Consider the following 17,406-nt stretch of genomic DNA (forward strand, 5'->3'; position numbering starts at 1 on the left):
CAGGATCCATGACTAGCATTGCTGTGTTAAATTAGCCAAAAGGAACCAAAAATGGGTTCTGAGCACCTACAGATTTTATCTATTTGAGGAGAAAAAAATGTGTTATACAAATCAATTCAGTCTTTGACAGGTGTAGAAATTAAAGTCCAGAGAGGTTAAATGAGTTACCCAAAGGCACACAGCAGAAAATGGTAGAGTTGGAATTAGGAGTCTCATTTCAGACCACAGAAGCCAGTCCACTGTGAGGACAGGGACTAGCACTGACTCACTCTTCGGAATTCCGGTTCCCTTCACCTTGGTTCAACCACCACACCAGCAAAAAAGCAGTGCCAAAGAAATATGAGAGCTTCAGGGTCCAAGAGGTCTGGTGTGCACACTCCCAGGCCCAGGGTCCTGCAGAGGCCCCCCAAAGCCGGGGTGGCCTGCAGGCAGTGAGGAGTGTGCCAGGGGAGAAGCTCCTCCTGGCTTCTGCCCACTCTGTGTGAGGCTGGGGAGGGGGTTACGTATACGGTCAGGGCCCTTCTTTCTCTGCCTCACTCCATAACCTGGTTCTTTCTGCACTTCTGCACCGGCAGCGGCCAGGCCACGCCCACAGGCCCGCCATGACCCTTTTCCACACAGTTGCGATCTGGTGGGAGTAATACAACATCTGTGCACAAGGAAACAGCCCCTGGACGGCCAGGGTCCCATCACCCCACCATGGACATTGGGGCTGGGTAATTCTTTATTGTGGGGCCGTCCTGTGCCCTGTAGGATGTTTATCAGCATCCCTGTCCTCCACCCACTAGATGAGGGAGCTCACACACCCCAAGTGCTAACAATTGAATGCGGCTCCAGACATCCTCAAATATCTCCTGGGGAGACATTTGTGCCCCTGGCTGAGAAGCAGTGGTGTAAGGAATATAAATACTGGCGAATAAGGCCGAGGAGAGGGAGCACGATGAGTGTCGCGGGGCAAAGGGGGACATAATCTGGCCTTAAGAATGGCGGGTCCTTGCAGTGTGGCAGAGACAGCGATGCTCAGCAAATATTCCCTCGGCTCCCCTCCCTCTCCCAGCCCCCTGTGCCCAAGAGTGTCGTGTATAGTTCTGACGACTGAAATATGAGCAGCGGAGACAAGTATGGCTCCTGGGCCCCAGGGGGTGGAAAGCCCGTGCCGGGTTCTCCCGCCTCAGTTTCCCCCGCGATGGTGCCTAAGAGACCCTGTGCTCCGCAGGAAAACCAGATCCCCCCGGAACCGCGAGGAGCAAAATGCCCTCAAACGCGCGCAGAGCAAGGGATGGGCGTCTGCGGGGTGAGCGCCGTCTGGGACCGGGCTAGAGGCTGGCCTGTCGTGACCAGTGGAAATGGGCAGATGGGAGAAGGGACGCATTGCTGATGGCGGTGGGGGAAGCCTGAAGGACGACCTGGAGGAGGCGAAGCCCAGCTGTTGACAGCGGCTGTGCTGGAACAGCCGCGCTGTGCACAGAAGGGGGACGAAGTGTGCAGCGGGCAGGTCGCCGCCCGATCACGGAGGCCGAGAGGCGCGCGGGAGCCAGGGCGACGGGGTGGCCGCAGGACAGATTAGGAAAGTGGTCTTTAAGAATTCATGGGTTTGGGGGCTGGCCCCGCGGCCGAGTGGTTGGGTTCGCGCGCTCCGCTGCAGGCGGCCCAGTGTTTCGTTGGTTCGAATCCTGGGCGCGGACATGGCACTGCTCATCAGACCACGCTGAGGCGGCGTCCCACATGCCACAACTAGAGGAACCTACAACGAAGAATACACAACTATGTACCGGGGGGCTTTGCGGAGAAAAAGGAAAATAAAATAAAATAAAATAAAAAGAATTCATGGGTTTGTTAAGTAAAAGAAACCAGGCCGTAGAGAGTGCATGCTGAATGATGGCATTTTTATAAAGTACCAAACAGTCACACATCCCTCTCGCCCTAGAATTCGAGACAGTCCCTACCCTCAGAGGGCGGGGCTAGTAACCGAGAAGAGCACCTGGAAACTTTGGGGGTAAATGTTCTCTTTCTGCTCTTGTGCGAATTGCACTGGTGCGTTCAGTGTATGAGGATTCTTCCCGCTGTCCACTGATGTGCAAACGTCTGTATTTTATATGTCAATGAGAAGGGTTTAAATGCGTTCTTGAAAAGCCCCAGGGAAATATTTATTTGTGCTCCGCGAGGTTTCGTCAAAGGAAACTACACACGTCTCTTGGATTCTGTTTTTAAATTGGCATTTCAGAGCTGCTTTATGGCTGGCATTGCTTCATCTCGTGTTCTGCTTAGAACAGAAATGAGTTCAATCCATAACCATTTGTTTCTCCCCAAGGCCGTGGGCTACAGGACGATGTGGATCTGTAAGAGTTACTCACACTGACCCAAGAGTCGAGCGGAGGACGCTGGCTGACTCAGCCTTGAGAACATTCAGTTCTGGACACTGAGGGCACCAGTAGATGGAACTCCTTCTCTCAGCCACGCGCTCCCTGGGTCTGGAAGCCTGGTCCCCAGTCAGCAGCCACAGCCTCGCCCGGGAACTTATTAGAGAGGCAAATTCTCGGCCGCCCCTGACCTGTGAATTAGGAACTCGGGCAGTGGAGCCCAGCACCTGTGTTTTAACAAGTCCTCCAGGTGGTTCTGATGCACATTAAAGTGAGAACCACTGCGCTGGCTCAATTTCGAACTAAAGAATATGCAAAAGAATACTCAGGTGAAGGCCATAGACCCCGTTCATCCGAGATAAAGCTGGTCCTGGGGCATGGGGGCTCACGACTGCGCCAACTGGGCTTCCCGATGATGAACTCCAGATTAGACAGACTTACCCTCTCTCGGGGGAGCCGGGGCCTGCCTCCCTAAAACTAGGGCGTGGAGGAGCAGACATAACAAACGTGTGCTTCTTGAGGACAGCCAGCCCCCTACAGGAAAAGAGGAGAAAAGGACTGGGTACACAGCTCCTCTCCAAACTCACCAGTCAGGCACTCATCCCACCTGCCCAGAAAGGGTTGAGGGTGGGCCAAGAGGGCGGGGGCGCTGTGCTAGAGTTGTGTCTATGCTGAAGGAGGGAAGTGTTCCTCCCGGTGTGTCCTTAAGTGTGGATGTGGGTAATTAGTGGTTGGAAGTGATCTGCTCTTCTCCCTTTGGGTTGCTGTGCCACTGTCAGTTTTGCCTGACCAGGACTGAATCCAACAGTTCACAAGGGCCAGGCACACTCTTCATGCCACTGCCCCATCCGGTGGCTGTGGGTAGTCTGTGGAAAAAAGTGGCTTCTTGTTCTGAGGCTTCAGCTTCCCACCCATGTGCCCCAATGACAAGCATACATGGCAGACTCTCTGCCCTCTGCAGAAGAGACCCCACGAAGAAGTCTGGCCAACAGGATGTGAAAAGTGAGAGCTGAATATGGCTGGGCGGTGCTTGACTTGCCGTGATCTTAATGCATTTCTTAGCACCTGAAAATAAATGATCTTCTTAACTCTCTTCTGCCCTCAATTGCCCATTTTTGCCATCCCATGACCTTCCTCTTTAGCATTAAAAGTATGCTACTCCCTTCCCTTTCTCAAAGGAGGAGAGACTCGAAGAACAGAAAGGATCTTAGAAATCACTTAGTCCAGACACCTGATTTTCCAGCAGATGAATCAGAGGCCCAGAGGGTTAGAGTGACATGTCCAGGGTCTAACCACTAATTAGTGGCAGAGCCACGACCCACGCCCAGGTTTAACACCCACAGGCTGGAAATCCTCATCCTCCACAGCTCCATAAGCAAGCTATGAATGGTGGGGATCCAGCATCATCTATCACGGGGCTTATCTCTTATCACACTGTAACCAAAAGCAGCCGATAATTTGTCATGGATCATTTTTAATAATTTCCCCCTGTAACACCAGTCGTGGCCAGACAAGTCTACATGTAGAGAAGGTTTGTCTAGTGGTATTGCACGAGAATTTGCTGTGGAAGGCGGCAGCCCACACTGTGACCTCTTTATCTTTTGACCTCAAACCTCAGGTTCTCTGATGAATCTATTAAAAGGTGAATGTAAGAACAGACCTGGCCTGATGGTTCTGGTAATTATCTGATCAGTCCTTCAAAGGGCTCAACCAGATGATTTCCTCAAGCGCTCCTGGTCGATATTCTTTTAATACATAAAAAGCACTCCTTCAAGAGCTGCCTGTGAACGCCTGCCATGGGACCCCCAGCTTCCCCCTCCGCTGCAGCCCAGGTCTTGTGACTCCAGAGTGGTTTTACACCAACTTCTGCTTATAATCAAGGAGAGGCCTGAGAAGGAGCAATTTGATAAGAAACCACACAAAGTATGTGGTTATCTTTTAAGTTTTATAAAAATGCCTGATAACCAAAGATTTCAAATAAATTATGAGACAATTTGGGAATATTCCTTGCTATTAGATAAACAACATTATTTTTGCCAAATAGAAAGTTTATTTGCCTATGTGTCCCCCTTTAGAAGGATACCATTTCTAAAACAACTAGACTTAGTATCCTTGAACAACATCAGGGACAGGTGGAAAAATCAATATCGTGTTGGCATATTTTGTGTGGTTTTTCTGAAAATCTTTAAGGGGTAGCTTTGTGCCCGGCAATAAGTACCTGCCGTGTAATTGCAACACAATACATTCTTGAAGGATGTAAGAGTGACTATGAAAATAGCTGACTCATGTCACGGACTGTCACTCAATCCTCTAAGCTTCAGTCCTTGGACATTCAAGCTGCCTCAGTGCCCGGAACAGTGCCACCTAGTGAATTAGTAATGCTGCTTCACGTCCCAGCCCTGCCCCCATGCTCCTCAACCTTCTTTCTCCAAACACTGGCCAACTCCAAACTAAGACTTTGTGAAATCAGAGAAGATGAGAACCTGAGATGGGGCAGGCAAGCCCCTCTGGTCAGTAGGGCAATTCCTCGAGAATGTGATAGTCACTGCCTGCCATCAGGATGCAGAATCAAGTGGAAAGCAAAGCCCAGGCTGATGTTAGAATATATTTATTGCTACATTTATATACAATTATACAAACAGCCCCAACAGGAAAGGGAATGTTGCACCAGTTTCTCCAGATTCCACAGATGTGTGCAAGTAAACAGAGCTGTACACCACAGAGTTCGCTCTCAGGTCGAAGCCAAAAACAAGTCACATACATTTTTTGAAAAAGTGGAAAATTCCTGGAAATTCTCTCCATATAGCCCTCCTCACAAGCTAGTCATGCAGAAAAAAAGTGGGTTCTCAGAAGCTGATGCCTGCCAGCATCTGTTTGGGGGGTGGTGCCAGGAAGATGGGCTGCGGTGGGTGCTGGCCTGGGACTGCAGGGTGCAAGGCAGAATTCCTAAGTCCTGGCCCATCTTTTGAAGGTCTGTCCCAAGGAAAGGAGTCCAGAAGGGTTTGGAGAGAGACAGAATAGCAAGAAAGGGAAAACCAGCAGTAAACTGAGATGTGGAGAAAACCGCCAGCAAGAGCCCTGGTTGAGGGGACACTCATCCGTCCAGCTCAGCTGAGATTCTGGACTTTGGGGGATATACACATTCGGAACATCAGGGGCGTCTGGATACGTTTTTATCCTAAAGCTCACCATATGTCAGATACCAGGGACCTGCATGAAGACACAGAGAGTAAACAGGAAAGTTAGGCAAGAAAGAAGAAAACGAAACTTAAATATTACTGTAATAGGCTTGAAAAGGGCACGAGCCTGAACCCCTTTCTGCATTCTGTAAGTACCATTTAGCTGTGGTTGAGTTTACTCTTGATTTATGCACAGATTGCACCCAAACAAAGGAGGTTCCACAGATTCTGCACTCTGACCTCAGCCCAGCTAGAATTATTTTTTGGTCTCAAAGGGAATCTAACATAGTAGATCTTGCAACGTTCAGATCCAGAATTGTGATGCGGATATGAGATCATGGTTTAAACACACTCCCTTTCATGTCACCATCATATAAACCTCTGTGTCGTGAATCACAAGAGTTGAGCAGCCCATGGGGCAGGTGTGCCCAAGGGATGAATCACTTTACTGACATCAGCTCCATCTTTCCCATTTCTTACCCCTGGGATCCAGGAGAGAGGGTCTTCAATCAGGTCTAGCCTCCTAAGCTAACAGCAGCCTAGTGCCTCAGAGAAAGGACACGACCTGCAGGTTGAGAGAAGAAGCCTGGCAGTCTGCACACACCAGACGGCCAGGGGCCTTTGAGGCTGATTAGTAACTTGGCTACAGCTTGGTACCTGAGGCTGTAGGGCATTCTATCCCAGAAGAAACCAGCAGCCATAGCTGGTCCATGGCTGTAGACGTCACCTCTAATTCCTCCTCATAATCCCATAAGAAGACAGGATGAGAGTTCTGAGGGAGAAACCCTAAGGACAGCGGGCAAAGGACCAGAAAACCACTCAGAAGTCCCTGTCCTTTTCCTTGAGTCACTAACATTATACTCAGCTATGGAGGCGCCCAGCAGTTCTTTCAAGGCTGCCAACTATGTGACATTTCCAGTTGAAGGATGTGATGGCTGCCAACTCCCTTGATTCTTTAATAAATGCATCTCTGGATAATTCAGAACCTCTGTCATTTGCTCTTGACTTTTCTGGTGAGTCATGCAGAAACTTTCTTTCCCTACTTCTGACGACAACAGCACAGAGTCAAACTCACTGAAAGGATTCGCTCTAAAAAGCAGAAACATTAACGGGTGAAAATCAACGAGGAAAAATTGCAAAACATCAGGCAGATTTTAACTTGGCGGATTTTACCAATCGGCAAATAAAATGGAGAGAGTTACATAAATTCCTACACTGGAAGAAATGGGTCAAAGACAAAGAGCTAAGAGGAGTATCGTTGGTGGCGATCTATGGAACGTTGAGAATGGGTTTGAACCGAGGATATTCTCTCAGATGTCAGGAATAAGACTAACTGGATTCTGTGAATTCACAATCAGCTACACCCCTTTCAAAATGATGCGAGCAAATGAGGATGGATGTGTCACAAGCCCTTCAGGTGGATTTTGAAGCAATGAAAAGGTTTTGGTGACATCATGGCATGTCAGAGATTCTTGCATGACCTTAACTCATTTCAGAGCAATCCCAAATTCAAAGCCAAAGCAGCAGGTCATTTTAAAAAATTCCTCACCCACCTGAAGTGAACATATATGACCATTTTTTTATGTCACATAAAAAATCTAAAAAATAATATTGTCGTAAAGGCCATTATTCCACATCTTAAAGTATTATCTGAAATAACTTCACAGATAGCTAGAGTTAGGTTTATAGAACTTTGGGAGGCTTAATCAGCAAGTTGGGGGAACTGAAATGTACCATTCAAGATGTACAAGATAAACTGTATGCTGTGGCTTTATTTAGACATGGGATGGGTCAAAACAGTCTCTGCCAAAGAAATTAAGGAATTTTAAAACGATCTGTTGTCATGGTAATCAGGTTGATGAATGATTTTTAAATATTTCCAAATTGAGATCAATGCATAATACTAACCTGGTTTATGAACCAATTCTGGAATTCTTCTACTCAATATGTATTATGGCACTCCATTTTGAAGTAAATCTGATTTTTTTTTAAATAAGAAAAGACTGTCCCCAGCACATAAGTGTCACACACGTGAGCTTGCACTTTAACCCTCACTCCACGTCAAGAGGTGCTTTCACAAAGGAAACAGTCTAAAACAGCAAGTGCAGTCAGTTCACCAAGAGTACAGGTAAGATCTCATTTTAATAAACTCTGAGCTCAAAATTACTAAACTGGAGGAAGACGTTCTTGATTGATAAAGAGCCCGAGAGATGCAAACAGTTGAGAAAGCATAAGGAGCGGGAGGAATTAGAGGCAGTGATGATAGGAGTTGCTCCGGGTCAGCTCCTTTGACTGGGAACTCTCTAGCCTGGATTAAAGGCTGTGGGCGGTGGATGAACAGATTTGGGTTTTACGGGTCCCGCCAGCATCCTGGCCGTGGAGAGGTGTGGCAGGTCTAATGGGAGGTGGCCTGGGGGCCCTTGCCGTGGCTGTCAGCTGTACTTACCCAGTGAGGGAGGGCGCCTTCTTCCAGTTACATTTGCTTTATACTGCTTTGGCAAGAACGCATCTGGAACAATGCGTACAGTTTGGGTCCCCACCTTTCAAAAAAGATATCAAGAGGTTAGAAAGCATTTAGCAAAAGAACACAGAAGGCAGCCAAATGGTACAGAATGCCAGGAGCACCCTTGTCACTCTGGACTCTGTAGGGCTTTCTGGGTTACCAAATTGCCAAAGTAACCTTCTTAATCTTTAACCTCTTTTTTTTTCAGTTTACTTTTGGATTTCCACTATTGCAATGTGGAAATGAGAATAACTTTAAATCTCCCTTTTAAGTAGATGCTAGAATTCTAATAGTTGCAGCAACTCTATACAAACTAATCAGTTTCACAAGAATAATGGATCTCAAAGCCACACACGTCACAGCTTTACAGGTATCAGAGTAATGCTGAAGATCCGATTTTATGTTTTATTTTAGGTTCTCTCTTGATTAATCTAGGCACTATTAAAATGTCTTTCAGGGGCCGGCTGGTGGCACAGCGGTTAAGGCCGCAAGTTCCGCTTCAGCGGTCTGGGGTTTGCCAGTTTGGATCCTGGGTGCGGACACGGCACTGCTTGGCAAGCCATGCTGTGGTGGGTGTCCCACATATAAAGTAGAGGAAGATGGGCACAGATGTTAGCTCAGGGCCAGTCTTCCTCAGAAAAAAGAGGAGGATTGGCAGCAGATGTTAGCTCAGGGCTAATCTTCCTCAAAAAAAAAAAAAAAGTCTTTCAGGCACCAACCACTCTTATGGACCCAAAATACTTTGTGGTGCTTACTTTGAAATCAATACTTGCTGTCTTTGAATAAGCAAACTCTCAATGTACTGTACCTGCTGACTAAAAGACTGGGGTGGCTTAAGACAAACAAACAATAAAAACTACCTCCCCCGCAGCCATGTTGGCAGTGCAGTGGTTAAAGAGGCCAGGTTCAGCCCTACTTTCTGTGGTCTGTCTTCTTCAGCTGACTCACCTGCCATTCTCAGATACGGCCCTTAGAGACACTGAAAACAAAGTCAGGATTAACTCTAAAACGAAACTGCGTCAGTTGTCTGACTGGGGAGAATATTGCTCACGGTTTTTCTATGCTTAAGGGTTATGCAGTTAGCAATGCAATTACTGGCAATGTCTATCTTATAAATGGGTTGGATACCAAAAGGGCATCTGTGGTGGGCTGTTTCCCATGGAAACCATGTTATAGATGGTTAGTTCAGTTTCCAAGCAGTTTAACCCATAATGAAAAAGTCTTGGCAATAAAATACAGTAGAAACCTTAAATTTGTCAAAGCCAGTACGAACACAGAAACAATGAAACTTATAACAGTCATCATTTTTCTTTAATCCTTGAGCTTGGTGTTAAACTGGGCAGAATTAATTAGAAGATGATTAAGTAGTACTTGAAATTTAAGAACATTTTAAAGGGATTGTTAAGTATTTTCAGGGACTTTGAAGGTTAGCAGAGATGGCACTTTATCGTATCAAATGTCATTTAACAATGTATTGCTGTACTTTTTCCTTAGTCCTCAGCACTACTTTCACTATGATTAAGCATAATTGAGGTAGATTTATACTCACGAAGGAACAAAGGGAGAGAGAAAAAGAGAAGGAAAAGAGAATGATTTGCGTGAGTATAATGAGAAAATTTGCAAGAGCAAAAGAGAGGAGGATGGAGGAGCAAAGTGGATACATTTAAGGTACAAGAAGGAAAACAGAATTGAGTGAGGCGTTACAAGTGATAACAGGAAACTACATGGCACGTTTCCCTGAGAGAGGCGGTACAGACATCAAGTCAGAAATTTCCAAAGTTTGCCACCAGGTGGCGCCAGAAGCTTAAAATACCTTCGTTGAGACAGCAACCTTCTAAGAGGAATGAGGGGAGAGAGATACAAATCAGAGGGCAGGGCATTCACAATACACGTGGCTCTGTATTCACGGAGCGCCAAGCCATAGGACATACATCATATCAAGTTATCCCAGGAATGCAAACTTGGTTTAACATGAGAAAAATCTATCTAATTCTGCATGTTAATAAATAAACAAAAAAAAAGCACATACACATATTATCTCAATATGCACAGAAATCGCATTTGATAAATTTTAAATTCTTTTTATTAAAAAAAACTCTTAGCAAAATAGGCATATGTATACAAAAGGAAGTTCCATTAACCTGATAAAGGCATGTACCAAAACCTACAACAAACATATGCAGGGCAAAATGTCAGAAAAGTTAGAAGCATCACTCTTAAATCAGAAATGAGGTGCCACTTATGTTCAGCATTGTACTGAAAGTTTCAGTCAAATCACCTCAGTAAGATAAAAGAGTAAAAGTTATATGGATTGAGAAGACAGACTGAGAACACTCATTATTTGCAGAAGACGACTACATGTGTAAAAAGCCCGAAAGACTTCACAAATTATGAAAAACAGTAAGAATTACACAAGGTTCCTGAATATAAGGTCAGCAAACAAAAATGAGGTTCATTTCTATACACCAGCCACAAACAGTTTTAAAATGTAACTCTTAAGAAGATAGTAAAAATAAGATGCTTAATAATAAATCTAACAAAAGAAACACATGATCTTAATGCAAAAATTTAAACAACTTTACTGAAAGGTATTAAGGAAGACATCAATAAAGGCAGAGATATAACATATTCGTGACTAGGAATCCTTAATATTATACAGATGTAATTTCTTTCCAAATTAGTCTATTAGGACACTTCTAACCAAAAGGGTTTTTTTCCCCATACAATTTAAACTAATTCTAAAATTTATGTAGAGGAACAAAGAGTCAAAACTAGTCAGGAGTTTCTTATTAAAACAAGGTGAAGAAACTTTTAAAGAAAACAGGCAAAAAAGCAAAACAGCCATTTCAAAGAAGAGGAAAGAGGCCCAAAATACAAGAAACAGGCCCAAAAATACTAGAAAAATTCTCAACTACATTAGTAATCAAGAAAATGAAAGTCAAAAGCACAGTAAGATACCATTTTAAACCTATCAAATTGGCAGGAATTTAAAAATCTAGCGATATGAAATGTGGTAAAGATGCGGCTATAGCCTTACTTTGGCAACCAATTTGATGGACACACGGTCAAGCCACATACCCTGTAACTGAACAGTTCCCCTCCCGAGGTCTCAGCTCACACTCACTAGGAGACATGTACAAGAACACGTGTGGCTATACTGTTTGTAAGATAAAAAATACCGGAAACAATCCAAAGATCCATCATTAGGGGAATGGATACATTCTAGTGCATTCATAAAAAATAATACACTCGCAGCAGTGAAAACGAATGAACCACAGCTCATTCATCAAAATGGATATGTGTGTGTACTGAAACTATATAAAGTTCATACATGTGCAAAACAATATATTACATTTCTGTGGATACAAATGGTAAAAATTAAAGAAAAGAATGATGTTATAGACGAGGAATACAGAATGCCAAAGTTACTGACAATGTGCTATTTTTTAAACTGATACGTGACTATTTATTTTATATATATATTCAAATATATAACATTATAATATATAATGTATTATATGCTGCATATAATAATATAAATATTCCTTTATTTATATTTCTCTTTCCCTAACACTGTTGTAAAATAGTCTTTAGCTTCTAAGTGTTTAAAACAGAAACCGATGGAGGAAAAATACTACACCACATAGGGAAGTTATAAATTTGGTTCTAATTATCTTTGGTCTTTGAGCTGTTAGAATTTTGACGGTCTCAAAGAAATGATCCAGGTGGAAAAGTCAATAGTCACTCTAAGGACACTGAGTAAAAGAAGCAACTGCGTTACTCCCACAGTGTCGGGCACCCTCATCTCTAAATCAGTGATTCTCAAAAGGTGATGCCAGAACAGCAGCGGCCTCATCTGTTAAGAATTCAAATTCTTGGGCTCCGCATAAACTTACTGAACCAGAAACTTAGGGGGCGGGGCCCTGCAATCCGCATGTTAACAAACTCTCCAGATGATTCTGATATATGCTAGTCTGAGAACCACTGCTAGAAGTCTTTCAAATGTGTAAGGAAACCTCTTCATTACAACAAAAGAAGACCCCTCTATGATCCAGTCAAAAATCCAGACAGCTGAGAAAGCCACACCACTGGCCCTCGGAAGAACGTAACGGTCTTTTTTTTTTAAAAGATTTTACTTTTTCCTTTTTCTCCCCAACGCCCCCCGGTACATAGTTGTGTATTCTTCGTTGTGGGTTCTTCTAGTTGTGGCATGTGGGACGCTGCCTCAGTGTGGTCTGATGAGCAGTGCCATGTCCGCGCCCAGGATTCGAACTAACGAAACACTGGGCCGCCTGCAGCGGAGCGCGCGAACTTAACCACTCGGCCACGGGGCCAGCCCCAGAACATAACGGTCTTTTAAGTCCTTTAATTCAGAGGTCAGCAAACTATGGCTTGTGGACCAAATCCAGGTCCCCACCTGTTTTGGTAGAGACTATGATTTAAAAGTCAAAAGAAGATTTTATGACAAAAGTTACATGAAATTCAGGTTTCAGTGTCCATAAATAAAGTTTCATTGGCAGGCAGCCATGCTCATTCATTTACACGTGCCTATAGCTGCTTTTGCACTATGACAGCAGAGCTGTGTAGCTGTGACAGACTATTTGGCTCACAAAGTCAAAAATATTTAATATCTGGACCTTTACAGAAAAAGTTCGCCAACTCCTATTTTAATTCAGCAATTAGCATCTACTAATCTTGAAGCAAAATATAAAGCAATCATAGTGATTTTTTCTTAAAAATACAATTTTCACTTTAATTCTATAGGGAAAAATCTAATAGTTTAAAGAATCATAAGGAAAGTTAAATCGGATTCATTTTTATCCACAAAGTAAATCAAATAACCCACATAGAGCAACTGGAAAATGTTATTAATTACGCTTCCTCTCTTCAAATATTCTGATAAGTGACAAAGAACTGACAGGTGAATTGTAAGGAAATACTCTATCACGTTTAGTTCTGAAGACTAATTCAGCAATCCCCTCCTACAGATCTTGACTCAGATCATTCTTTTAAGCTGTCAGCTTGTATTGAAGGCTGCACGTGGACTTCCTTTCTGGAAAGGCCTCACACTGGGGCCACCTTCCTCCCCGGCTCTTCCCCAGGCTGAAACTCTGCAGGCAAGAGCCTCCTTCAGGACCTCTGATCCTCAACCTCTTGAATTTTTTCTAGATCGAGTTCGGTTCCTGTCACTGAAGTCCTGCTCACTGAGTTCCTGAAATATTTTATTCAATGTCTCTTGGTGGCCCAAAAAGTGTATTTCTATCCATGTCCATCTTCACATCTCAAATTTCATTTTCCTGTAGATTTCTGAGATCCCTTGAACACAGACCCTTCTTTTGATTTTGAAGGCCTAAACACAATAAAAAGGATGCTTTCTCACTTCTACAAGAGTAAATCATATATTTCAACTTTAAATCTTTAAGTTATATTCACCTTCTCTTGAAAAGGAGAGCCCTGAACTCTCGGTGGGTTGGTGTTACTAGCCCACACAAAACAGTTGAATGAGTGGGTCTTCAATTTGATGGGGTTTGATCTTCAGGTCGCTGTTACTGTGTATTCAACTTAATATTTAAAGCATTCTTCTTTGGCCTCTAAACTAATGGATACATTCACTTTGAGTTAGGCAGACAAGAAAATCCTCCAAAGGGCACTGTGATGTAGACATCTCTCAACTGGAAAGGTCGTGAGTGTTCTGTAGTCAAAAGGATATGGGCTTCCGTTTCAAAGAAAACCAAAAGCCAAATGCAGACTCTGCCATATGGTTGCCTTTGGGCAGGTCACTGACCTGTAAAATGGAATAATGCACCTACCTTCAAAGACACCGCAGCATTTATGACATCTTTGTGTGGATCCGGAACAGGTGCCCCTTCTTCCAGGCAGGTGCAGCCCCGTGCTGCCCCAGGACACATGCTTGTCGAGTCCACACTCCATCTGCACTTGTGTCCCTGCTCTTCTGTCCCTGTGAGCTCCTTGTGATCTGGATCCCTCCCAGCTTCACCTCCCACACACTCTCCTCCAGGGTCACTCAGCTCTGGACATACTGCCCTCCTTTCTGTTCCTTGAACAGTCAAACCCTTTCTTGCCTCAAGGTCTTTGCATATGCTGTTCCCTCCACCTGAACTGGTTTAAGGCAAAGATTGTAAATTGGTGTCCAGTGGGCCACTTCTGGCAAGCAGAGACATTGTTTGGCTTGCAAAACATTTCCTAAATTTTTTCAAATAGCTGACGTAAAATTTGGGAGATTTCACATAAAATTTACATTTCAACTTAAACATCTAAAGCATTATTCTTTGAATGCTTTTTTTAAAAGTTGTTTTCTCGCTTATCTTAGAAAATCAGAAAGTATAACCACACTGGGTCTACTGCTTCTGAGGGGCTGATGTCCTCTTCAGACACGGCGTGAGCTTCCCGGATAGACACAGCCCCCAGCAGGCCCAGGACACTCACTTGATCCTGCTGACATTTGCATTCACCACTTTGATTTAAATAAAAGAAGAGGGGGCCGGCTCCGTGGCCGAGTGGTTAAGTTCACGCTCCGCTGCGGCGGCCCAGGGTTCAGATCCTGGGCGCAGACATGGCACTGCTCGTCAGGCCACGTTGAGACGGCATCCCACATCCCACAACTAGAAGGATGTGCAACTAAGGTACACAACTGTGTACAGGGTGGGGTCTGGGGAGATAAAGCAGAAAAAAAAAAAAGATGGGCAACAGTTGTTAGCCCAGGTGCCAATCCTTAAAAATAAATAAATAAATAAATAAAAGAAGAGAAGCAGCCAGCCTTCTCTTCTTTCAAGTGGCAACTTATACGCCACCTCCTCAGAGACTTTTTCTGACCTTCTTATCCCCAAATTATCCCTGCATTTTCCCCAACTCAGTCCCCTGTTTCTTTCAGAGCATTAAGTTCATATAAATTTGCTGCTGTTATAGGCCAAAGATGGTTGAATATTGGCAATTTCACGATTCAGCCTAATGCAGTTTGTAGCTTTTTAATTATTCTGCTTGTGCTTCATGTCTTTCTATAGAAAGTAAGCCCATTAGGACAAGGATCTAGTCTTAGTCACTAAGATATTCTCAGTGACTGGTACGTACACAGTGCCTGGCAGGTCCTAGGCACTAAAATATTTAGATGAATGAAAGCAAGGACTCCTCCCAGGAAAAGTCCCCCTGCAACTCCAGAACATAAACGAAATCCCTCTGAACCCTTCCTGAGTTCTCCAGAAGCAGCCCAAGTATGAGGGACTTCCTAACCCCCAGCCCAAGGCAGTCCTGCCACCACTTAGCAGGCCCCCTACTCAGCTCCGAGCTGCCTTCACTCCCAGACTGCCTCAGCCTCGCTGCTCATAGCTGATGCTCCTGGTTCTAGCACTGAAAGTTACTCTTACGTTGTGATTTTTCCTGGAACCCCTGTGCAAACCAGCATTGAGACCACCACTGGACACCCACTGAGATGTTCCCTCAGCCCTACAAGCAAGCCGCGGGGCAATGGTCCTTGCTCCTGAGGCAACTGCTGACAATTTTAATAACCTCTACACCTTTGGAGATGTTAGCAAGACATTGGTTGCTGGCCAGATCCTTGTATCTCTCATTTACTTGTCTCATTGTCACACTATTTCTTACCTCTTCTGTCTCCTCCTCTAGATTACAAAAGTCTTTAAAAATTATCTATGAATTCTCAGGACCTAACTTCAGGCATTTAATAAATGTTTAACAAATGAATGAAATTATTTGAATGGACTAAGTGCCACGTGGAGCATCCCTAGCAGGTAAACGTGTAAACAGATTTCCACTGACTAAGTGTAATCTCACGGACTCGAGCAGAGGTGTGGGTGGGGATTACTAGATGTAATTTCATGGACTTGAGCAGGGTCACTGTGGGGTGACCACAGTGTCAGACATCTGGAGTGGACAGAGGACTCTGCTAGAAAGAACATTTTCCTGTTCTATGCATAGGTTTGTGGGAAACACTTTCCAGAAGACACCATACAGTTAAGCTAAGTGAAAAACCATTCTAATTCCAAGGAAATTGCTCTGTTCAATGATTCTATTGCCAAAGCCAGTGTCCATAGTGTACGTTTTAAATACTGTAGTAGACCTCTCGTTTTCATACAACGCTAGAGACCACAGCAGCTCTCCAGCTCTGTCCTGCAGTGCCTGTGCAGTCCTCGCTCCAGGGGTGCCTGACGCCCTCTCTCCTGACGCACTCACGTGGCTTGGGCAGTACTTCAGTGCTGGTGCGCACCACGGCCCTGTACCAAACCCAGTTTTTCTCCTGACTCTTTCCCCTTGGGAAATTTCATCTGACATTCCATCAGCATCCAAACTTAAACTGTCCAAGAAATGTCACAGGTACATCCACACTAGCTTCCGCTCATATTTTCTAGTGTTCCATGGTACCACCCTCTGAATCTTGAACTTTATACTTTTCAATACTAATGGGCAGTTCAGGCACACTCTAAGTTTTCTTGTGCCTTGATGTATTTGCCTATATAGTTCCTTCTATCTGGATAGCCGTCCTACCTTTGCCCCTGATGAAGAATAACTTGTTCTTAAAGACTTGGCTTAGGAATCATCTCCTCCAGGAAGCCTTCCTTGGAACCCTCTAGCAAGATTAGATACCTCTCTTCTGAGCTCCCAGAATTCATCCATCCCATTTGACACATACTATCGAGCATCTGCCACATGCCAGGCATTGCTTTAGGCGCAGAGCACATATCATCGCACAAAACAATAAATTTCCTGCCCTTACGGAGTTAACATTGCAGTGGAAGAAGACAGTAAACAATACAAATACGTAAAATATACATTATGTTGGATGGTAAGTGCTATAGAGAAAAATGAAAAGAAATGGGAATATCGGGGAAGGTGCACTTTAAATAGGGTGGTAAGAGAAGGCCACACTGAGGTGACATTTAAGCAAAATCCTGGAGGTGGCAAGGAGGTGAATCATAAAAACATCTGGGGAAAAAAGGCATTCCAGGCTGAGGTAACAGGAGTACTGGCTAAAGAACAAGAAAGCCAGCTGCTTTCAACTTAATGAGAGAAGGGAAATCAGCAGATGAGATCCGAGAGCAACAAGGGACCAGATGGTGTCAGACTCTGAATGGCCATTGAGAAGGATAGGGCTTTTACTTTGAGATGGGAAAGCTCTGGAGGATTCTGAGCAGTGACAGGGTCTGACTTACCTTTTTAAAGCTGCTGTCTTCACAGACTGTAGAATAGCAAGAGAAGAATCAAGAAATCCCATCCGAAGGCTCTAGCACTAATCCCAGCAATCCTGGTGTATGGAACAAGATGTACGGTCATTTTCGGGATATAGCTGACATTTTGACCACTGGGCGAACAGGGTTGTGGTTGGATTGGATGT

The 17,406-nt window shown here is 44.4% G+C and overlaps 1 protein-coding gene across 2 annotated transcripts in view; it reads right to left on the minus strand.

Moving 5' to 3' along the window:
• Nucleotides 1–4,952: 4,952 nt before the first annotated feature.
• The window catches only part of RDX (radixin), an 85,487-nt gene continuing 73,033 nt past the window's right edge, over nt 4,953–17,406 (minus strand). For both annotated transcript variants that reach the window (XM_023644764.2, XM_070272755.1), the window contains 2 exons: nt 7,986–8,079; nt 4,953–5,570 (listed from right to left, as the gene is read on the minus strand). In XM_023644764.2, coding sequence (XP_023500532.1) covers nt 8,013–8,079 — 67 coding nt within the window. In that variant the 3' untranslated portion in view covers nt 4,953–5,570; nt 7,986–8,012. The remainder of the gene's footprint in view (nt 5,571–7,985; nt 8,080–17,406) is intronic.

Source organism: Equus caballus, chromosome 7, assembly GCF_041296265.1.
Source record: "Equus caballus isolate H_3958 breed thoroughbred chromosome 7, TB-T2T, whole genome shotgun sequence".
Classification (NCBI taxonomy): Eukaryota; Metazoa; Chordata; class Mammalia; order Perissodactyla; family Equidae; genus Equus; species Equus caballus.